At 37.4% G+C, this 24,160-nt stretch overlaps 2 protein-coding genes across 2 annotated transcripts in view; one reads left to right on the top strand and one right to left on the bottom strand.

Annotated features, from left to right (window-relative positions):
• The window catches only part of FBXO4 (F-box protein 4), a 326,410-nt gene that overhangs the window by 213,504 nt on the left and 88,746 nt on the right, over positions 1-24,160 (top strand). The gene's annotated exons all lie outside the window — the stretch shown is intronic.
• Positions 20,791-21,672, bottom strand: LOC133089653 (S-phase kinase-associated protein 1). The gene has a single exon (XM_061187746.1). It carries the CDS (start codon positions 21,539-21,541, stop codon positions 21,050-21,052), a length of 492 nt encoding a protein of 163 aa, XP_061043729.1. The 5' UTR covers positions 21,542-21,672; the 3' UTR covers positions 20,791-21,049.

Consider the following 24,160-nt stretch of genomic DNA (forward strand, 5'->3'; position numbering starts at 1 on the left):
CTCTTGCATCTCCCTCCCTCCCACCCTCCCTATCCCACCCTTCTAGCTGGTCACACAACAACGAGCTGATCTCCCTATGCTATGCGACTGCTTCCCACTAGCTATTTATTTTACATTTGGTAGTGTATATATGTGCATATATACACTACCACGCTCTCACTTTGTCCCAGCTTACCCTTCCCCCTCCCCGTGTCCTCAAGTCCATTCTCTAGTAGGTCTGCGTCTTTATTCCCGTCTTGCCCCTAGGTACTTCATGACCTTTTTTTTTCTTTTTTTTTTAGATTCCATATATATATGTTAGCATACGGTATTTGTTTTACTCTTTCTGACTTACTTCACTCTGTATGGCAGACTCTAGGTCCATCCACCTCACTACAAATAACTCAATTTCGTTTCTTTTTATGGCTGAGTAATATCCCTTTGTATATATGTGCAACATCTTCTTTATCCATTCATTTGTCGATGGACACTTAGGTTGCCTCCATGTCCTGGCTATTGTAAATAGAGCTGCAATGAACATTGTGGTACATGACTCTTTTTGAATTATGGTTTTCTCAGGGTATATGCCCAGTAGTGGGATTGCTGGGTCATATGGTAGTTCTATTTTTAGTTTTTAAAGGAACCTCCATACTGTTCTCCATAGTGGCTGTATCAATTTACATTCCCACCATTTACATTCCCATTCCCAGTGTATGAGGGTTCCCTTTTCTCCACACCCTCTCCAACATTTATTGTTTGTAGATTTTTTCATAATGGCCATTCTGACGGGTGTGAGATGATATCGCATTGTAGTTTTGATTGGCATTTCTCTAATGATTAATGACGTTGAGCATTCTTTCATGCGTTTGTTGGCAATCTGTATGTCTTCTTTGGAGAAATGTCTATTTAGGTCTTCTGCCCATTTTTGGATTGGGTTGTTAGTTTTTTTCATATTGAGCTGCATGAGCTGCTTGTAAATTTTGGAGATTAACCCTTTGTCAGTTGCTTCATTTGCAAATATTTTCTCTGGTTCTGAGGGTTGTCTTTTGGTCTTGTTTATGGTTTCCTTTGCTGTGCAAAAGCTTTTAAGTTTCATTAGGTCCCATTTGTTTATTTTTGTTTTTATTTCCACTTCTCTAGGAGGTGGGTCAAAAAGGATCTTGCTGTGATTTATGTCATAGAGTGTTCTGCCTAGGTTTTCCTCTAAGAGTTTGAGAGTGTCTGGCCTTACATTTAGGTCTTTAATCCATTTTGAGTTTATTTTTGTGTATGGTGTTAGGGAGTGTTCTAATTTCATTCTTTTACATGTAGCTGTCCAGTTTTCCCAGCATCACTTATTGAAGAGGCTGTCTTTTCTCCATTGTATATTCCTGCCTCCTTTATCAAAGATAAGGTGACCATATGTGCACGGGTTTATCTCTGGGCTTTCTATCCTGTTCCACTGATCTATATTTCTGTTTTTGTGCCAGTACCATACTGTCTTGATTACTGTAGCTTTGTAGTATAGTCTGAACTCAGGGAGCCTGATTCCTCCAGCTTCGTTTTTCTTTCTCAAGATTGCTTTGGCTATTCAGGGTCTTTTGTGTTTCCATACAAATTGTGAAATTTTTTGTTCTAGTTCTGTGAAAAATGACAGTGGTAGTTTGATAGGGATTGCATTGAATTTGTAGATTGCTTTGGGTAGTATAGTCATTTTCACAATGTTGATTTTTCCAATCCAAGAACATGGTATATCTCTCCATCTATTTGTATCATCTTTAATTTCTTTCATCAGTGTCTTATAATTTTCTGCATACAGGTCTTTTGTCTCCTTAGGTAGGTTTATTCCTAGGTATATTATTCTTTTTGTTGCAATGGTAAATGGGAGTGTTTTCTTAATTTCACTTTCAAAATTTTCCTCATTACTGTATAGGAATGCAAGAGATTTCTGTGCATTAATTTTGTATCCTGCTACTTCACCACCTTCATTGATTAGCTCTAGTAGTTTTCTGGTAGCACCTTTAGGATTCTCTATGTATAGTATCATGTCATCTACAAACAGTGACAGCTTTACTTCTTCTTTTCCGATTTGGATTCCTTTTATTTCTTTTTCTTCTCTGATTGCTGTGGCCAAAACTTCCAAAACTATGTTGAATAATAGTGGTGAGAGTGGGCAACCTTGTCTTGTTCCTGATCTTAGTGGAAATGGTTTCAGTTTTTCACGATTGAGGAGGATGTTGGCTGTGGGTTTGTCATATATGGCCTTTATTATGTTGAGGTAATTTCCCTGTATGCCTACTTTCTGGAGGGTTTTTATCATAAATGTGTGTTGAATTTTGCCGAAAGCTTTCTCTGCATCTATTGAGAGATTATATGGTTTTTCTCCTTCAATTTGTTAGTATGGTGTATCACATTGATTGATTTGCATATATTGAAGAATCCTTGCATTCCTGGGATAAACCCCACTTGATCATGGTGTATGATCCTTTTAATGTGCTGTTGGATTCTGTGTGCTAGTATTTTGTTGAAGATTTTTGCATCTATTTTCATCAGTGATATTGGTCTGTAGTTTTCTTTTTCTGTGACATCTTTGTCTGGTTTTGGTATCAGGGTGATGATGGCCTCATAGAATGAGTTTGGGAGTGTTCCTCCCTCTGCTATATTTTGGAAGAGTTTGAGAAGGATAGGTGTTAGCTCTTCTCTAAATGTTTGATAGAATTCCCCTGTGAAGCCATCTGGTCCTGAGCTTTTGTTTGTTGGAAAATTTTTAATCACAGTTTCAATTTCAGTGCTTGTGATTGGTCTGTTCATATTTTCTATTTCTTCCTGGTTCAGTCTCAGAAGGTTGTGCATTTCTAAGAATTTGTCCATTTCTTCCAGGTTGTCCATTTTTTTGGCATATAGTTGCTTGTAGTAATCTCTCATGATCCTTTGTATTTCTGCAGTGTCAGTTGTTACTTCTCCTTTTTCATTTCTAATTCTATTAATTTGAGTCTTCTCCCTTTTTTTCTTGATGAGTCTGGCTAATGGTTTATCAATTTTGTTTATCTTCTCAAAGAACCAGCTTTTAGTTTTATTGATCTTTGCTATCATTTCCTTCATTTCTTTTTCATTTATTTCTGATCTGATCTTTATGATTTCTTTCCTTCTGCTAACTTTGGGCTTTTTTTGTTCTTCTTTCTCTAATTGCTTTAGGTGTAAGGTTAGATTGTTTATTTGAGATGTTTCTTGTTTCTTAAGGTAGGATTGTATTGCTATAAACTTCCCTCTTAGAACTGCTTTTGCTGCATCCCATAGGTTTTGAGTTGTCGTGTTTTCGTTGTCATTTGTTTCTAGGTATTGTTTGATTTCCTCTTTGATTTCTTCAGTTATCTCTTGTTTATTAAGTAGTGTATTGTTTAGCCTCCATGTGTTTGTATTTTTTACAGATTTTTTCTGTAATTGATATCTAGTCTCATATCGATGTGGTCAGAAAAGATAGTTGATACAACTTCAATTTTGTTAAATATACGAAGGATTGATTTGTGACCCAAGATATGATCTATCCTGGAGAATGTTCCATGAGCACTTGAGAAGAAAGTGTGTTCTGTTGTTTTTGGATGGAATGTCCAATAAATATCAATTAAGTCCATCTTGTTTAATGTATCATTTAAAGCTTGTGTTTCCTTATTTATTTCCTTTTGGGATGATCTGTCCATTGGTGAAAGTGGAGTGTTAAAGTCCCCTACTATGACTGTGTTACTGTCGATTTCCCCTTTTATGAGTGTTAGTATTTGCCTTATATATTGAGGTCCTCCTATGTTGGGTGCATAAATATTTACAATTGTTGTATCTTCTTCTTAGATTGATCCCTTGATCATTATGTAGTGTCCTTTGTCTCCTGTATAGTCTTTGTTTTAAAGTCTATTTTGTCTGATATGAGAATTGTTACTCCAGCTTTCTTTTGATTTCCATTTGCATGGAATATCATTTTCCATCCCCTCACTTTCAGTCTGTCTGTGTCCCTAGGTCTGAAGTTGGTCTCTTGTAGACAGCATATATATGGGTCTTGTTTTTGTGTCCATTCAGCCAGTCCATATCTTTTGGTTGGAGCATTTAATCCATTTACATTTAAGGTAATTATCGATATGTATGTTCCTATTACCATTTTCTTAATTGTTTTGGGTTTGTTATAGTAGGTCTTTTCCTTCTCTTGTGTTTCCTGCCTAGAGAGGTTCCTTTTGCATTTGTTGTAAAGCTGGTTTGGTTGTGCTGAATTCTCTTAGCTTTTGCTTGTCTGTAAAGGTTTTAATTTCTCTGTCAAATGTGAATGAAATCGTTGCTGGATAGAGGAATCTTGGTTGTAGGTTTTTCCATTTCATCACTTTAAATATGTCCTTCCTCTCCCTTCTGGCTTGCAGAGTTTCTGCTGAAAGATTAGCTGTTAACCTTATGGGGATTCCCTTGTATGTTATTTGTTGTTTTTCCCTTGCTACTTTTAATATTTTTTCTTTGTATTTAATTTTTGATAGTTTGATTAATATGTGTCTTGGCGTGTTTCTCCTTAGATTTATCCTGTATGGGACTCTCTGTGCTTCCTGGACTTGATTAACTACTTCCTTTCCCATATTAGGGAAGTTTTCAACTATAATCTTTTCAAATATTTTCTCAGTCCCTTTCTTTTTCTCTTCTTCCTCTGGGACCCATATAATTTGAATGTTGGTACATTTAATATTGTCCCAGAGGTCTCTGAGACTGTCCTCATTTCTTTTAATTCTTTTTTCTTTAATCTGCTCTGCAATAGTTATTTCCACTATTTTATCTTCCAGGTCACTTATCCATTATTCTGCCTCAGTTATTCTGCTGTTGATCCCTTCTAGGGAATTTTTAGTTTCATTTATTGTGTAATTCATGATTGTTTGTTTGCTCTTTAGTTCTTCTAGGTCTTTGTTAAACTTTTCTTGTATTTTCTCCATTCTATTTCCAAGATTTTGGATCATCTTTACTAACATTATTCTGAATTCTTTTTCAGGTAGACTGCCTATTTCCTCTTCATTTGTTAGGTCTGGTGGGTTTTTACCTTGCTCCTTCATCTGCTGTGTGTTTCTTTGTCTTCCTATTTTGCTTATCTTCCTGTGTTTGGGGTCTCCTTTTCACAGGCTGCTGGTTCATAGTTCCCATTGTTTTTTAGTGTCTGCCCCCAGTGCATAAGGTTGGTTCAGTGGGTTGTGTAGGCTTCCTGGTGGAGGGGACTAGTTCCTGTGTTCTGGTGGATGAGGCTGGAACTTGTCTTTCTGGTGGGCAGGTCCACGTCCAGTGGTGTGTTTTGGGATGTCTGTGACCTTATTATGATTTTAGGCAGCCTCTCTGCTAATGGGTGGGGTTGTGTTCCTGTCTTGCTAGTTGTTTGGCATAGGGTGTCCAGCACTGTAGCTTGCTGGTCGTTGAGTGGAGCTGGGTCTTGGCATTGAGATGGAGATCTCTGGGAGATTTTCACTGTTTGATATTACATGGAGCTGGGAGGTCTGTTGTTCACCAATGTTCTGAACTTGGCTCTCCCACCTCAGGGGCACAGCCCTGATGCCTGGCTGGAGCACCAAGAGCCTGTCATCCACACGGCTCAGAAGAAAAGGGAGAAAAAAAGAAAGAAAGAAAGAAAGAGATGAAATAAAATAAAGTTATTAAAATAAAAAACAAAAAATAATTCCTAAAACAAATTTTTTTAAGTAATTTTTAAAAAAGAAAGAAAAAAAGAAGTGAACAACCAAACCAAAAAACAAATCCACTAATGATAATAAGCGCTAAAACTATACTAAAAAAATAAATAAATAAATTTGGACCGACAGAACCCTAGGACAAATGGTAAAAGCAAAGCTATACAGACAAATTCACACACAGAAACATACGCATAAACACTCACAAAAAGAGAAAAAGGGAAAAAAAAAATATATATATATATCGTTGCTCCCAAAGTCCACCTCCTCAATTTGGGATGATTCGTTGTCTATTCAGGTATTCCACAGATGCAGGGTACATCAAGTTGATTGTGGAGATTTAATCCGCTGCTCCTGAGGCTGCTGGGAGAGATTTCCCTTTCTCTTCTTTGTTCGCACAGCTCCTGGGATTCGGCTTTGGATTTGGCCCTGCCTCTGCGTGTAGGTCGCCTGAGGGCATCTGTTCTTTGCTCAGAGAGGATGGGATTAAAGGAGCAGCTGATTCGGGGGCTCTGGCTCACTCAGTCGGGGGGAGGGAGGGGTACGGAGTGCGGGGCGAGCCTGCGGCGGCAGAGCCCGGCATGACGTTGCACCAGCCTGAGGTGCGCCATGTGTTCTCCTGGGGAAGTTGTCCCTGGATCACGGGACCCTGGCAGTGGCGGGCTGCACAGGCTCCTGGGAGGGGAGGTGTGGAGAGTGACTTGTGCTTGCACACAGGCTTCTTGGTGGCTGCAGCAGCAGCCTTAGCGTCTCATGCCCGTCTCTGGGGTCAGCGCTGATAGCCACGGCTGGTGCCCATCTCTGGAGCTCCTTTAAGCAGTGCTCTAAATCCCCTCTCCTCACGCACCAGGAAACAAAGAGGCAAGAAAAAGTCTCTTGCCTCTGCGGCAGTTCCAGACCTTTTCCTGGACTCCCTCCTGGCTAGCCATGGCACACTAGCCCCTTCAGGCTGTGTTCATGCAGCCAACCCCAGTCCTCTCCCTGGGATCTGACCAAAGCCGAAGCCTCGGCTCCCAGCCCCCACCCGCCCCGGCACATGAGCAGACCAGCCTCTCAGGCTGGTGAGTGCTGCTCGCCAGAATTGAGTCCTGGTTTTGTCACTTTCTGTTGGCAACAACTTGGGCAAACTTTAAGCCTCCGTTCCTCATTTCTAAAATGAGGATAATTAGGAGTATGTACCTTACAGGGAAGCTGTGAAGATAAAATGAGCTGATGCATACAAGGTGCTTAGGGCACTGGCCCACTCCCAGTAAACCCTAATTAATAATAATCAAATTGTTGAGGCTAGAGAAGGCCCTAGTTGGGTGATCCTGCATTAATTCCTGCCCCTTATTTTAAAGACATGGCTTCTGATGAAAGGCTAAGCTCTTGTCATTGATCAGCAAAGCACTGGGTTGCTTGTTACAGATACACTGAGGTGAGGTCTATGAGTATGAACACTTCTCAGATTGAGAGCCATGCCCTGAACATCTGCAGGTCCCAGATGGGGTGGCATGTTTTTCAAATAAGGTATTTAAATAAATGAGTTGACATTCAAAATGTCCTACAATGAAGTCTAGGAACTGCATTAACATACAGTGACCAATTCAGAGGCATCATGGCAAAATGTTTTCCTTTAACAGTGTACTCATGCCTCTGCTGTTGAGCCCTAACAGATGGTATGTGGTGTAGCTATTTACATGTCTGTGTCCCTCCACCATGAGCAGGGGCTGTGTTTCATTTATCACTGTATCCCTAGTACATACATAGAACCTAGAAGCTGCTTCATAAAGGCTGGTTGACTAAATGAATTAAAATATGAATTCCAGCTATGTTATTTTAATACTCCCTAGATAATTTCCATGTTTTACCACACTGTCTTTGCCTATATGATAGAGGCTGCTAACTAGTCTTCAAGGATAGATCAAACACGAGGTTAGTATTCTGTAGAGTATGATTTCAAATATGCAGAGACACACTCCCCCTACCCCCCTTAAAAAGGTGATGTAGTATGCAGGCGGGAGCGTGATCCCCAGAACGAGCCTACCTGGGTTCAAATCCTGACATTGCCGTTTGCCAGCTTGTGACTTTAGGCAAGTCACACCTTGCCTAGCACCTCTGTGCTTTAGTTTTCTCATTTCTAAAATGGAGATAATTATTGTACCTACATTACTAAAGTCATTGAAAGGATTAAATGAGTTAATATACATAAAATGCTTAGATTACTGACTACCACATAGTAAGTACTATATATAGTATTTATTATTAATATTTTTATAGAATTGTTACAAGTTCATAATGCTAACCATAAGACACTAAAATAGCCAGTTAGCTCTCTGAAAGAGTAAAGAAACATAAAATGATGGTTAAGCTGGAAGAAGCTCTTACTTGTCCCACATTTGGACTGTATGGTATTCTGTATTTTATTGTATTCTATTTCCTTAAAAATGAAACATTCATGTGGCATTTGTGTTTATTAAATTTGATTAAGCAAAATACTCCCTTATACAACTTTTAGGATAATTCCTTGTTTCATATACTAGTCTTAGGCAGTCTATGACAGATGCTAATTTAACACTAAATTGTAAATTTTGGATACTAAATTTTGGATAAATTTAGGTACTAAATAATACCTAATAGAATCAAAAATAATAGAATCAAAAGATATATATAAAGAATATACATTAAACAGGTTATGTGCTCAATCAGGATGATATGTAAGTTTGCTGTGGAAATAGAAATGCAATATTATCAACCTACCTTCCATATCAGTGCTGGTTCTACTGTGCCCATTGTATTTAATTGAAGGATAAAATTAAATTCCATTTGTATGCTTAAAATATCTAATGGAAGTACTCTGCTTTTTTTTTTTTTTTTTTTTTTTTAAACATCTTTATTGAAGTATAATTGCTTTACAATGGTGTGCTAGCTTCTGCTTTACAACAAAGTGAATCAGTTACACATATACATATGTTGCCATATCTCTTCCCTCTTGCATCTCCCTCCCTCCCACCCTCCCTATCCCACCCCTCTAGGTGGTCACAAAGCACCAAGCTGATCTCCCTGTGCTATGCGGCTGCTTCCCACTAGTTATCTATTTTACATTTGGTAGTGTATATATGTCCATGACACTCTCTCACCCTGTCACATCTCACCCCTCCCCCTCCCCATATCCTCAAGGAAGTACTCTTCTTAAAAGTAGTATATTCTGCAAATATACTTTTGCAGAAGTATATACTTTATATAACAAAAGTATATACTTTATGTAACAAAATTAAGAACTTTAATAGGCATATTTTGCTTAACAGTTTTCTTAACTTTAATTTTAAAAAAAGAAGAGATTTTCAAAGTCTGTAAATAAAAAGGAAAAAAAAACCCAACCTTCAGATGGAAGATTACATGACACAATCTTGAACACAACAGAAAGAAGGCAGTGGGAATTGATGTCTTTATAATCTATGGACCAAGCAGGTCATTTTTCCTCAAATGTCAGGTGCAAAAATCAGTGAACCTTATGTACTATGACTGGACAAAACTTGCTCAATAGATAGGTGGATTAATAGACAGACTGATGATAGATAGATAGATAGATAGATGATAGACACCCAATCTATAATAACACTTAACTTTTCTAAGTTTCATCTTCTTCCAGCCTCAACAGAGCCTCCACCCAGAAGTAAATGAAAACATCCTCTTAGACTAGGAAAATGTTGCTTACAGCAGTTATCAAGGTGATATCATTTTATTCCTGTTTAAAATAATGCAGTTGCTATACTAGGTTAAGTAGTGTCTCCACAAAATTCATGTTCACCCAAAACCTATGAATGTGACCTTTTTGGAAACAGGATCTTTGCAGATGTAATTAAGATGAGGACATACTGGATTAGGATAGGCTCTAAATCCAATATGACTGGTACCCTTATAAGAAGAGGGAAATTTGGACACAGGGATATAGACACACAGAGAGTATGTGTTGATGGAGGCAGAGATTGGAGTGACGTTTCCGTAAGCCAAAGAATGCTAAGAATTGCCAGCAATCATCAGAATCTAGGAGAGAGGCAAGAGATTTTTTCTCTGAGTTTCCAATAAGGAACCAACCCTGAAGATAATTTGATTTTGAACTTCTGGCCTCATGCACTGTGAGAGAATAAATTTCTTTTGTTTTAAGCCTCCTACTTTGTGTTAATTTGTTATATCAGGCCTATGAGATGAATACAGTTGCTTAGTTACCTGCTTTCCTATCTCATGGTTGACTAAAACAGCTAATGAGAAGGGGTAAGAAGGTATATTTTGAAACAGCCTTTAATGCTCTAAATGGTTTAACAGTTGTCCCAGTTCAGTAAAATGGGAATTCCCTTCTTGGCTATTGGGACTCCCTAAGTATCTATTTGCAAGTTGATATGAATGAGAACGTTTGATTTTGGCTGATAGAAAAATTAGAAAAATCAGAGCAAATGTTTGTGGGGAGAAGTAAGAGAGAGGTGGACGATGGAAGGGAGTGACATGGTAATTCTCCCCAACTCCTGGCGTGCTGGACTGTTCATCAGTGCTTCTGGAGGGAGGGGTTTAAAAGCAGAACCCAAATCAGCTGTTTTCATGAGCAATTTCATGGAACTTTGGTGTTTCTAGGATCAGCTAACAAAGTAGAAATCAAGGTGAAGAAAGTCTCTTCTTCACATTTGGCATGCAGCTCTTCTACTATAGTGGTTCTGAGGACAGCATAGATGAATTAATGTACATTAAGTGCTTAGAACAGGTCTGACATGAAGTAAGTGTGTGTTTTCTAAAATTATAGAAGAGAAGAACATAGACTTATTTCCAGGCACATGGAAGACTTCCCTACAGATACCCCCAAATAACTGGTCATGTATCTATAAGTAGATGCAATAAGCCAGAGGAATTTGTGTTATTAATTAACATTTATTTATTTATTACATATGTGTTGAGTACCTTCTTAATCAATAGACACAATGAAGGGAGAGACCATGTTTAGTCACTGCTACCCCAGTGACAAAGCAGACAGTAAGTGGTGACTGACTGAGTACTGGATGTACCATGTATGGCACTAAATGCCAAAAATACAGAGGAACAAGACATCATTATCCCACAGGCCAGCAGAGCTGAGAGGTGTTCAGGATAAAATGATGAACTTGATCCAAGTGGAACATTTTTTAATAAAATTTTAGTTTTTTCCCAGTATGACCAAAATAAACAGTTTTGCTAAAATTACCTGGAAAATTAATTGATGTGGAAATGCTCGTTTCTCCCAAACTCTCAGATAAATCAAATGAGAATGAAATTAGGAAAAGCAACAGAAAATTAGTCATGTCAAACAAATGCACTGAAATGAATGCATTTCCTTTGAAAACTCTTGGAACATAAATTCTTAACCGTTAAAGTAGGTTTTCCTAAATACAGGCAAGGCATTTCACTGTTAGAGCTCTCTGAATATAGAAGCACATTGTAGCACACCCAGTCACAATATTTTTGTTAAAGGAGCCAACAAGGGATTTATTTCTTCCTGTAACTTATAGCAGAAATAAGATCCTTTTCCAAGCAATGTGATTAAGAATATTACTTTGAAAAAGTCTAATAGCCACGTCTGATCTTCCTCAGACAGAAAGAGAGTAGAAAACATCTACTATACTATCCCTTGGGCTTTTGGTTCAACTCAGGATATTTTGGCAATCTCTCTTTCTGATCTCCCCACCCTGTAAATATTTAATGTTACCAGTTTCCTGTAATGTAAATGCATTATTAGAACAACCCGACAGCTGTGTGTACAGAAAATTCTGACAGAGCTGTGCCAATGGAAGAATTCTTTGAACAAGGGAGATGAAGTCAATAGAGTTTTAATGATAAATAGAAGGGGGATTGAGCCTCTCAACTCCCATGCCAACTAACAATAAATTTCCTTCCAGACTCACTACAAAACAGAGCTGAGTTCTGAGGTCCGGGAAGGGCGTGCCCAGTGCCAATCCTTATCTTAAAGAAGGGAAGTCCGTTGCCCTAGGGGAAAGTGTGACTCCAACTGATTTCATTGTCCACTTTCTAATGGGGATGTGATCTTAGTCAGAAGGTCATGCTCTAGACTGCAGCAACGCTGTAGCTTGCCGCAACACTGCTCAGAAGTTAGAGGGACCATTGCATAGTTCCAGAGTGAAGACCATGATTACAACAAACAGTAGAAAAAAGATTTGTCACACATCTAACATAGTTGCTTAAGCAAAATACTTGATATGTATCAGCTCCTTTCCCTACTTCTCCTTATCCTCTGTCAAGCTTTCAAAGTGGGAGTACTTACTTTCAAGCTTTAAAGCAAACAAACAAAAAAACAAACACAAACTTTTATTCTCTTTTGTACCTGAGAAGTAAAGGAATGGCGAAAGGGGCACCATTAGGATTAATGCCTGACTATTTTGGAGGAGCTCACTAGGTAGTGGGACAAGTAAATAATGTCCTGAGTGTTAGAGCTGAGTAGGAAGTTTAGTGGGAACATGAAGGAGGAAATAGCTATGAACCACTAAGAGTAGACTGCTATTTTAACTATAGTGTTTCATGGAGGAATGAGCCTTTTAACATTTATGATCTCTTACAGATATCTTATTAGTTAAAAAATAAAAACAAAAAACCCCAGTGATTTTCTTTGCTTCTCCTTTTCCTTTCCCTAGATGAATACACTGTCTTTTGTTGGTTTCCCTTAATTCTCCTGACACCTATGTAAATAGGCTTTTTATTAAATTATCCTCAATTAACCTGTTGGAGTGGCCATATGTTTCCTATCAGAACTTTGGTACATCCATCACTTTTTCTTCCTTTTGTTCAAATCTATTTCAGGAATTTGGAGGTAGATATATATACCATATATATATCATATATCTTACAATTCTATGAGCTGACATTGGTTAACATTCACCATTGACATGATATGAAGAGTAAAGTGGGAAACAAAATATTTGATTTTTAATTCAAGTTTTTATTAAACACCAATACTTCATAGAGAAGCAGGGCATGACCACACTATATTTCCATATTTTCCACAAAAGTGTGAGGGACCATGTTTTCCTTTTTGCCTCCCATTAGTGAATTATTTTTACTCCTGTATCATCTCTTTAGCCTAACCCCATAATTTAGGTGAAGGTCTAGTGCTGGCTGTGACTGAACACAGCATATTATGGCAAAAAAGATGAGTCCAGTTTAAATCAAGGATGCATGTGTCCCTGGGAGGAAGGAAAAAATCATGGGAAATGGAAAAGTGCAAAAGTAGTGTCATGCAAATCTCACTTATCCATTCAGGAGGTGTGTTGTCTTTCTGAAATGAATATTCACTCCAGAAGGCCAGATGAGATTTACCCATCTGATGATTTCTACTCACTTTCACTGATTCATATGAGGATTAATAATAGGAGAGAAGAAAGGGAGGAAGCTCCCTTCAGCACTGGGAAATCTTGGGCAGAAAAGTGAGGGACTCTTAGGTACTTAAGTGCTGCGTTTCACTCTTTCTTTCAATTGAAGAATGAGCCTACTTCAGTACTCGTAATCCCCAACAGTGATTGAGTATTGTGCTATGTGCCAGGAACCAGACCAATTACTTTAAATAAATACATTACCTCATTAATTACCACAATAACTCCATTTATGTTATAGGAACCCTATTCCCTTTCTACATGAGGAACCTGAAGCACAGTGTTTAAGCAAGTTATATGGAGTTAAAGTGAGAATGCAGAAAACCCAGGATGTAAACTCCAGCCACCCTAGTCCCAAAGCTGTGCTCTAGTACTGCTCCCAAGAAGTGGGAGGATTTATGAAGAAAAAAAAAAAACAGCCAGAGGATAAAGTTCATTAGAATTTATGGAAATTATGAATATGCCTATTTTAGTGAAAGGAGTGTAGTTGATTTATATTTGAAAGACACATACATGACTTAAAATCTAATTCATAGACCAAGTATTGACTAAAATATTGTGGCTAACTTTGTTTCTCCACGGTCTGAGAGTATTGAAACAACCCACAAAATACTAAACTGGACAACCATGAAACTAATGGTAAATTTTTATTTTAAGATTTTAATTGCTAGAAGATTAATCTTTCCTTAACTACACAAACAACAGCTCCATCTTCCCACTCAGAAGAATAATGGGTCATCACACTGGTTTTTTTCCTGTTCAGAAACGAGAGGAATTCACCCTGCCCAAGAATCTGACTTGGCCCCAAATATAAAATCTGAAAACTTCTGCTCTGTCTGAAAAGAGAGGGATGACTACTCTCTTAACTTGGAATGCCCGGAAGCAGATCCTAAGACAAGGATTCAAGTGCAAGTAAATCGTTTGGTTGGGGATCCCAGTAAGCCCTCCTAGGGGAATAGGGACATAAGATGGTAGGAAAGGTGGTTAATAAAGGGTAGATTACCACGTCAGCTACCACTGAGGCCACCAGAACTTAGGTCCATTAAGGAATTCTGAAAGACAGCAAAGAACCCTCCTTAAAGTAATCCATCCAAGCTGAGGTATTTATTCACCAAGTCTTTGTCAGTCAGGACAAAATAATCCTCCTGCAGAGAATCACTGGTATTTACATAAAGCACTTTTTGGGCTGGGCTACAGTCATCAAAGTTAGAAGTCACTGGAATTGTCTGTTTTGTATGTAGTGAAAGGCTCATGGGTACAATACGGAAACAGGAGGATAAACAAAGGAAAACTCTTACCCCTGTACATTGTGTTGTCAAGTCCAGGGACAACTATACCAATTATTTTGTAATTAGTAAAATGTTTCTCTATTTCAATAAGGATTTATATTATAGTCTTTCTAAGAATTAATGTTTATCCTAGGAAGATGTTTGTGGATGTGTGTTTTTGATCCATTTGGATTATCAGGAAGGATAAGGAGACATGCTTACAACTAACAGATTTTGGAGAGCCATATCCCATTCTCAACCCCCAACTCTTTAATCCTTCTGGTGTTGCTTTAAGCTGAATAACTCAGAATTTGGGATTTACACTACTGGTGGTTTATGGGATCCACAGATTTCCTGAGCGTAGGGAGTGGGTGGTTTCCAGATTCATACCAACCTGTGTAAATAGGGAATGGAGTTGCCCCCCAAGAGAGGTAGCGATCTCCTTTGGGAGGTTCCTGTAAAGAGTTTAATACTCCAGTGTTTTATTGTTTTGTCTTTTTTTTTTGGTAATGGAAAAAGCCCTATTTGGTAGACAGTTTTAAATGCACCTGATCCCCATTGTAATTTCTTTTATTGATGTGCAATCTTTCAATAAAAGCTGATATACCATATAGACTTCTATGGCAATCATGGGAAGTATACACCATCCTGTATTTATTTTGCCACTGAGAACAGCAAAGAGAACTGCATCATTTATTTCACCACAGAGAATGGTACGAGAACTGCATCTCCTTATGGATGGGAGATTTTAGTCCAAGAGTTTCAGGGCAGGACTAGCAGTAAAAGGAGGGACAGCCCATGGGAGACCTGGGACCAAGTAGAGGAATATATGATAGGATGAGTGACTCAGGGTGGATATGAAACAAACCCACAATTTTTTCTAAATATACCAGAGAATGGAATGAGGGAGGTTATAAGGGAGCCTTATAATTAGCAAGCAAGAACAACAACTAGCAATCATGACCAACTCAAGATCCAATAATGATGCTGCCCTGATAGCTAATCTTGTTATTGTCTTCATTGCTAAGCTTTGCATGAAAGCTGGCTCTATAATTGAATACTGAATTAGAGCTCAGGAAACTCAAGTAATGAGTTAATTTTGGTTTTTATATGTAAAGTTTAAGATCTATAATCACTCCCTTAGTACTTATCTCAGTAAATACTCCTTATACATGGATAAAAATTAATTCCCATGGAATTGTGTGCCATTCTCTTGTATAATATTGAGAAAGCATTAACTTTATGTGATCACTTCTCAATCAGGCAGCAACCTAGGAGACATGACAAGATTTTGACAAGCACTATTATAAGTTAGGGATCAGTTATTATAACCAACACCTTCTAAAACATGGAAAAGAAGCATAAGGTATGGGAGGTGGTATGAAAAGATGAATATGTCAAAGTTTTAATGTATTTGGAAGCCACGGATCCTAAGAAATATATGTTATACTATAGGATAGGAGAAGTAAATGTAATAAGTGGGAATATGAATTGTAACTGAGTAGTAAATAGTATCTCATAACTATCACTACATATTATGACGTATTATGTAGAATTGTTTGGATAAAATAAAAATGGGAATATAACAAGGAAGGTCTACCTTATTCAAAAGAGTCAGATCAGTTAGAAATGAAGATAGAATAGCATTATATGCCAAGAAGATACAACTCAATATAGCTTTATTACTTTTTCTGTTTATTAAAGTAATATATGGTCTTGCAAAAAAAAAAAAACAACCAACAACCAGCTAGGTGACTAGCTGGTGCCTAATTGATATGAGGGCTGGATATAAGGGCTGACAGTTCACAAGCTAGTAGAGGCAAGATATAATAGTAATGGAAATAGTCACAGAATAAGTAATAGAAATTGTAATGACAATAATAATAGCTACTATTTATAACAGACTAACTCTATGCCAGGCACTATACATGTATTATCTCTTTTAATATGACAAACCAGTGAGCTAGATACTATATTGTTTACGTATGATGCTAAGTAATTTGCCTCTGTATGCACAGCAGGTAAATTATATTAACCATCAAGGACTTCGACTCCCAGATATGTACTAGAAGTTTCATTCAGCACAGCATATTAAATGTTCACTAGACTGCTGACAGTCTCATGACCCTTGTAGCTGGGGAAATCATCAGGGACTCCTTTTTACCACAGGGAAGGAATTAGTTGTTGAAGTGATGGAAGAAATAGTGACCTTGGAGAAACAGGACATTTCTGAATTGCTCTTGTACCCACTATAGTAGCTTCTCCACTACATCTGCTTCTCTGGGTCATGAGCATCCTACATCTTATTCTGAGTTGGAGATACCATATCTGGCTGCTGCCAAGACTGTACTCCACCCACCAGAAGCTTGGGAAGGGAGCATCTGACTTGTTTGGCTGTTAGGCTAGAGCCCACCTATGCCTCTCACCACGGTGCAGAGTGAAGGGCTCCAAACACCAGAGGGAGGTCAGCTCCTGGGCTGCCAAAATACAACAAATATCCAGTAGACATGCGGGGTGGGGGAAGGCTACTCTCGTTAGAGGAATACTCCATGGAGGGAGGAAATAAAGCAAGGAGAAAGACTTAAAAGAAAATAAAGTAAAATGTCTGCCATATATCAACTCTTTCTTCTTATAATTTCTTTTGTTCTCACTTTTATTTTTTTAAATCTATACATAGTCATTTATTTTTCACATATTTTTTCCATTTCAACACAGGTAGTCCCTGACTAACAAATTTAAAATGTGTTGACCTGAAAAAAATGTATGAAAAATAAGTGACTTCTGTCTCTTTATAGCAGTGGTTTTCAAATTGTCCTCTAAGGAGTTCCACAGGAGTCCTGAAGAGGTTCCTCAGGACATGAGAGGGCTCTAGGCCATTTGATTGATTGATTGATTGATTGATTGATTGATTGATTTCAGCTTTACTGAGGTATAATTGACAAATAAAATTGTAAAATATTTTAAGTGTGCATTGTGGTGATTTGATATTTGTATACATCGTGTGAAAGGATTCCCACCATCTAGTTAATTAACACATCCATCACTTCACATATTTATCTTTCCTTTCCTTTCCTTTTCTTTCAATCTTTTTTATTCTTTTGATGAGAAAATTTAAGTTCTACTCTCAGCAAATTTAAATTACCCAATACTTCCTTTTTAAAAGTTTATCCAGATGACTCATGTAGGTGGCAACTCTGTAGAAGCAATAAAATATTGCTCTGAGGGTGCAGATAGGAAATAAGCAGTTAATTAGTTAAAAGGGTTTAGAGTCTGTTGGGTCTCTGCAACCAGAAGACAATGGCACGGTGTGTCTTTGAACTCCAAATCTCTTCAAAATGGGGCATGGTGGGAAGAGGGAGGACCATAAAGATTGGGTTTATTTGTTTTTGAAGGGGTTAGGATCCAGGTGGAACTATGCAAGGAAGCTAATTCTTATAACAGCAAACCAGAGGAATAGATCATTGGCCCTCCCATCTTAGGTCAGTTAGAGCTATGAATTCCTGATGGGTTTGTAGGGAGGAAGTTACAAATTAAGGATTGAAACCCACCTTCAATTTGTCACAGTGTCAAAAAACGCTTATAGACATTTCTAGGTCTTACATTTTCAGCTCTTCTTATAGCTATTAATGTGTCTAAAAGTCATTAACATTTTAAATAGATGAACAGTTTATATTTTACTCAAGCTATATTTCATTGTTTTGAGATAGAGTAAAAACACACACACGTACGCACACACACATATATGTACATATATACATATATCTCCGTGAAAGATTTGACATATTCTTCAAAGCTGAAACTTAAACCACTGTTTTGTTCCTTCTCTAGTCATAGTAGTTTTCTCTAGCAATATAGTAGTTTTTCTCTTCATTTTCCACAAACACCTACCATACTGTCAAGCAATTTTACACAACAGTGCTGACTCAAAGAATAGGCATGTAATGAAATGCCTTTACACTAGGAAATAGCCTTTCCAATAAAAATGGTTCTATTCAGGTCTTTTTTATACTACTGAATTCTCCAGTGTTTGGTTGGTTTTGTTCTTCAGATAACAGAGCATTAACGCAGCTATGGGCCATTCTACACTGAAAACTCTTTTGACTTGGGTCTCCCACTGGGCCAAATTCACATACTTTATTTCCTTTGTTACAATGGCACACATTTACAGTTTACTTGATTGGTGCCATACACTTTTTGGTATATCACTTAGTCTCTATGGAAAATATCTTTAGTGACAGCAGAATTCAATGTCATGTTTTTTGCAACAGCTTTTCTCCCTGGTTGTTCTAACACCAGCCTTATTTTATGAGTATGGCAACATTATTAAAACATTTTTAAGATTTCAGCACTGATATTCATTTGAAGAACATAAAAACATGCATTAGAAAACATGTATGTTTCTTTTTTCATATTCACAAATAATATATTCCTTTAAAATATGGTAGGTTATGTGGAATTACAAATTACATTCTTATTTCTTTCTGTTCTTCATATTTTCTATGAGGCTCAAGTTCAGCTGACTTGTGGGATATTAGACTGACATCAATGTTTCGGTGAGTTCAAGTTCATTGGTGAGATATTTCTTCTGTTTATTAAAAAGGGCCAATATTTCAGTGACACAGCTATTTCAGGGACAGCTGAAAGCATTATGATTATCTCAACCATCTAAATAAATTCCAAATCATTGCTAAAACAGCCCTTTTAATACAGCCATTTTAATGTGTTAATCATATAACACAAACCAGTGTCCAATAGATTCTAGCCATGTAGTTTGGTAATGATGATACGGAAATTGATTAACTATAAACAATTAAGAAATTTGCATTGCAAGTTAATAAGGCAAGTTTCTAGAAAGATAAAACCTCTATGCTTCCCTATATCTCAGGATATTTTAGAATATAAAAGAGAGGAGGGTATTTTTATTTTGAAAGTCTAACTTCAAGGTAAGAACTGAAAGGAAATGAAATTTTATTTAGAAGTAAGCCAAACCAAAATCAAATTATAAAAAGCACACATATAGTGGAATAGAAAAATTTCAACACTGCCTAGAGGCACATAGTGAAAACATTTTTAAGGAAAAAATCCACTGGCCAAGCTCCTTATATCATCAATGGCTTTTGCCAGCAACTTGCCCATTGGCACCTATAAATTTCTGCATGTGTTTGTTTTACTCTGTCTCTCCCTTTAGCTGCCAACTTACACATCATCTTTCTGTCTATGTCATACTAAAAAGGATGAAATGAACCTCATTGTCAATGCTGACTATCAAGTTATATTTTCTTGTGCAGAGAGTACAGAAATAATCTGATGCATATCTTATTTATCCTAATCCATGACATTTACATTGGAAATGTACTTTCTTGTATCAGAACTTTAGTGTAAATGGCAAAATATTTTAAATCTCTCTTTCTAAAAATGTTGAAATTTCAAACAATCAGGAAGGAAGTTATCTTTTTTTGAATTGCACAGAACTTTGCAGATATTCTTTTCCAATATGCCACCCAGAATGTTTCTCCTGGAATGGTTTTTCTTCATCTGAATTCTCATTCCTTGAAACAAAGCAAAGCTTGATTTTGGTTCCCAATTTATGGCCAACTTTTTCGATGACATCGAGCAAACCATTTTGGTTTTATTTGTTTTGTTTCTTAAATAGCAAATGACTTGGAAAGATATAATGAGAAACAAATTACAAAAAAACTTGTAAAAGCAAAATAACACTATCCTATAATTTTATAATAAATCTTCTACATCTAAAATTCCAAAAGGATTTCCTGAAGTATTTTTAATGCCACATCTTTTGTATTGTAAATGGATACCCAAAACATTAACTTTTTTTTTTCAAAATATAGCACCAACGTTTTTTATCCACTTTTTTTTTTTTTTTTTTTTTTTTTTTATGTAACTTACTTTTTATTGAAAGTATCTTGCATTCGTGACTGATGCTTTCTGGGTAACGCCATACATTTTAACATTAAAGGTTAAATTATTTTTTACATGCAAGTAGTGTTTATGGTTTTCCCCACATAGGATTACTGATTATAAAAAGATGACACACCACATGGGTTAAGTGTCTCTTTTAATAGAAAAGCCAGCAAACTGTCTAATTCTGTTTCCTCCCAAACCACAAACTGGGTAGTAAATGAGCCTCTAGCCAACATATTCAAAGCTGAGAGGATTAAAAATGCAAAAACAAGTCCTCAGATCCAATTAAGGGAGCCCTGCTACATATAGGCTAATCAATACCAGTGGACTCCAGGAAGCTGGAAGACATTCTGATAACCCCACTCTGATAACATTTACCTCAATTAGCCTTTTTCCAGTTTCCAAATCATGAATAAAGATAATACTTTGTTAATTCTATTTCAGAAAATTTTTTTGCAAGTTGTTTTATTTACAATGCCAACTTTTAAAAGTCACTAAACTAAAGTTAACTGGACAATAAACTAGGCATAAATTGCTTTACAAAAAGAGGGAAAGCCCAAAATGCCACTTTCTATAGAGAACCCACAGTTCAATTTTATTCAGAGCAAAGAAAAAAGAACTTTTGATCATACTAGAAGAAACTGAGCCATAAGTTTGGAATCTGTACTGAAACTACACATGCAATGAGGACAACATTCTGCTAATACAACTGATTTGCTGCTGCATTTGTGGACTGTTTTTCTAATATTAACAATTATAAACAAAGCAGTGCAACTAGTATTTGGAACAATCCTTACAGTGTTACAGCATCAGACACAAAATTTCACTTCTCCTCACACCACTGGTTCTCTTTGCGTACCTGGGCTTCCTCTTCTTCAGTAAAATCATTTTTGATATTGAATGTCTTTCGAATCTCCTCAGGAGTTTTCCCCTTGATCATATTGGCAACAGTCTTGCAGGTAACATCAAGCAAACCTTTGATGTCTAAGTAGTTTGCTGCCAGTATAAGCTCAAAAAGTGTTCCTTGGTCAACTTTCAGGAACTCTTGATCCCAAACAGGGATATCATCTGTCCGCTTTTCTTTGTTCTCATCATCCTCAGGAGGAGGAGGATCATCCTTGTGGTGGGTGCACCACTGAATGACCTTTTTTAATATTGCTGCATTAACATTTGGCAAGGGGACTGGATCATCATCTCCTTCATCATCCATTCCCAAATCTTCCAACATGGTCTTAATAGTCACAGACTGTTTCGCAATTTCAACATCAACTTCAAATATCTCTCCATCAGAACTCTGCAACTTAATTGAAGGCATGGTGTTAGGATTCAAGGAGATGGCTGGCCAGAGGCTGATGAGAGCAGGGCGGCGTCTCCAAAAAGAAAGAAAAGCGGAGAACAAGGCCAACACTGCGGAGCGGCGCGGCGTCTGCCTTTATACGAGCGGGCGCAGGCCTTTTATCCACTTTTTACTGTGGACTAATCCCTTTGGGTAGACTATCATGAAGTTTCCAGATGGTCTTTACCACTTTACCACTTACAGGGTACTGGGTGGCTAGTGGAGAAATTTGGCAACATGAAAAGTTAAGAGAATTCTGTATTGCTGAAGTTGGAGAGCTGGCTTTCATCCTTGCCTCTGTCTGTAATTATATTGTAATGACTAAGTCAAGTCTTCTCTGGATCTCTGTTTCCTCACCTGTTAAGTAAAGGATTTGACTTCATGATTCCTAGGATCCATCCAATTTTTTTTGTAATTTAATTTAATCTTGATATAACATTGTCTTTGATGATGCAAAAAAATCAGAGGGAAAAAGTATTATGGGGATAAAGGAGAACATGATATTTATATGTAATTATCTATACACTTAATCAATTGGTGACAGGGACCTTCTTATGTATATACCAGTCAAGAAGGTATTATCCTCATTTTCTTAAATGAGGAAAACAGCAGGCTTAAGAGGCAAAGAACTGGTTTGAGGTTACAGTCTTAAATTCTGGAATGAAGATTTCATCTCAGTTCAGACCCCACTATGACATCTGCCTCTAAATGTGTACACACTCCTGGCTGTTAACCTTTATGTGTCACAGACCTCTTTAGGCATGATGATAATTATGAACCATCTTCCCCAGAAAAATCTCACATGACACACCATAACTTGCATATTCAACACCATCATCGAATACCATAGTTTATGACTATTGTTCTGGAGTAAATATTAACAGAGCCACCTTTCACTCTCAAAATTGTTCTGCTTGGGACTATAAATTATATGGTTATCTTTAATTACAGGCCAGACATATTCTCTCCTTTGTTCTCTTTTTCACAATCTCACTGGTTTACCCTTAAATATCACCACTAGTTTGACTTCTTTAAATAAAGCAACCAAAATGGAGCATTTTGTCTACCTACACAGTGTGGGCAGGGAACTCGTGCCCCAGTGACTGACCATCTACCATCAACTGATACCCTATCTGGTACCATGCAAGTAGCTCACCTTGGGAAGTTGAAAGTGGAGCCCTGAAAAAAATTGGACAGCAGGCAGTGGGTAGGTTTTGGTTGGGTAAGGGAAAGTTCTGGATATATGTACAACCTCTGGTCAGAACTCACTAGTTGCTGGCAATGGGACCCTGAATACCTGGTGAGGGTTAGGAGAAGGTGAGTCCTAAGGTGACAGGGCAAGCAATATGGCACTCGGAGAAGGTCACCCCCCAAAAGGTAAAGTCTTCACAGACACCCCAATCATGCTCCATGTCCACACTTAGTCTCCCTTCAAAGTTGTCTCTTTAAAATTGCTTTATTCCATCCCTTCACAATGATTTGGTAATATTCTCAGTCCAGATTCAGTAATGAATCTATAAGGAAACTACAATAAAATATTGTTCAAAAATTTTTCTGTTTTAATTTTTATATACTTAAATTCTTGCCACATTTTGTCAAATGCTCATAATACATTAAACATGTATCATCAGCGAGATGAATAAAATTTTGATATATTCATTCCAAAGAATGCTAACTACAGCTACACGCAACAACATGGGTGAATCTCACAACAATATTCAATAAAAAGAACAAGACAGAAAAGAATATTTATAGCTTTGTTCTTCTGTAGAAAATTTTTTTTTAATTAATTAATTTATTTATTTATTTATTTTTGGCTGTGTTGGATCTTCATTGCTGCACACGGGCTTTCACAAGTTGTGGCGAGTGGGGGCTACTCTTCGTTGCGGTGCATGGGTTTCTCATTGCGGTGGCTTCTCTTTGTTGCGGAGCACGGGCTCTAGGCACGTGGGCATCAGTAGTTGTGGCACGTGGGCTCAGTAGTTGTGGCTTGTGGGCTCTAGAGTGCAGGCTCAGTAGTTGTGGCGCACGGGCTTAGTTGCTCTGCGGCATGTGGGATCTTCCCGGACCAGGGCTCGAACTCGTGTCCCCTACATTGGCAGGCGGATTCTTAACCACTGCACCACCAGGGAAGTCCCTGTAGAAATTTTAAAACTAGGAAAAACTAAATTGTATTGTTTAGGGAATGCATATGTAGGTTATAAAACTATTTTTTTTAAAGGCAAGGAATCTACTATTCCAAAGGTCATATAGGAGTAAGAAGTAATCTTCCATTAACACTTTTGATTTAGTCTGCATGGTATCTGTGGGTTATGTCCACTCCTAGATAATATTGTTTATTTTGCTGGGAACACTGTACTGGCTCACCTAACGGTATATCAAATTAACTTGGTCTTAGTAAATGAAACGGAAAGAAGTAATCCAATAATCAATATTAGCATAGCTATGTCTATAAGACTCTGTCTTTTCTTACAGGGACAGGCACTAATTTTGAAGTCTATATTTTCCTAATTTCAATCTGATGATTTCATTTGGAAGATATGAGAATATAATTTCTGTTTGATTAGGTAGGGATAACTCAAAGCAAATTTATCTTAT

This window comes from Eubalaena glacialis, chromosome 4 (genome assembly GCF_028564815.1).
Source record: "Eubalaena glacialis isolate mEubGla1 chromosome 4, mEubGla1.1.hap2.+ XY, whole genome shotgun sequence".
Taxonomy (NCBI): Eukaryota; Metazoa; Chordata; class Mammalia; order Artiodactyla; family Balaenidae; genus Eubalaena; species Eubalaena glacialis.

Excerpts from the sequence above, each read along its gene's own strand:
- LOC133089653 (XM_061187746.1), bottom strand. The coding sequence starts at position 21,541 with ATGCCTTCAATTAAGTTGCAGAGTTCTGATGGAGAGATATTTGAAGTT.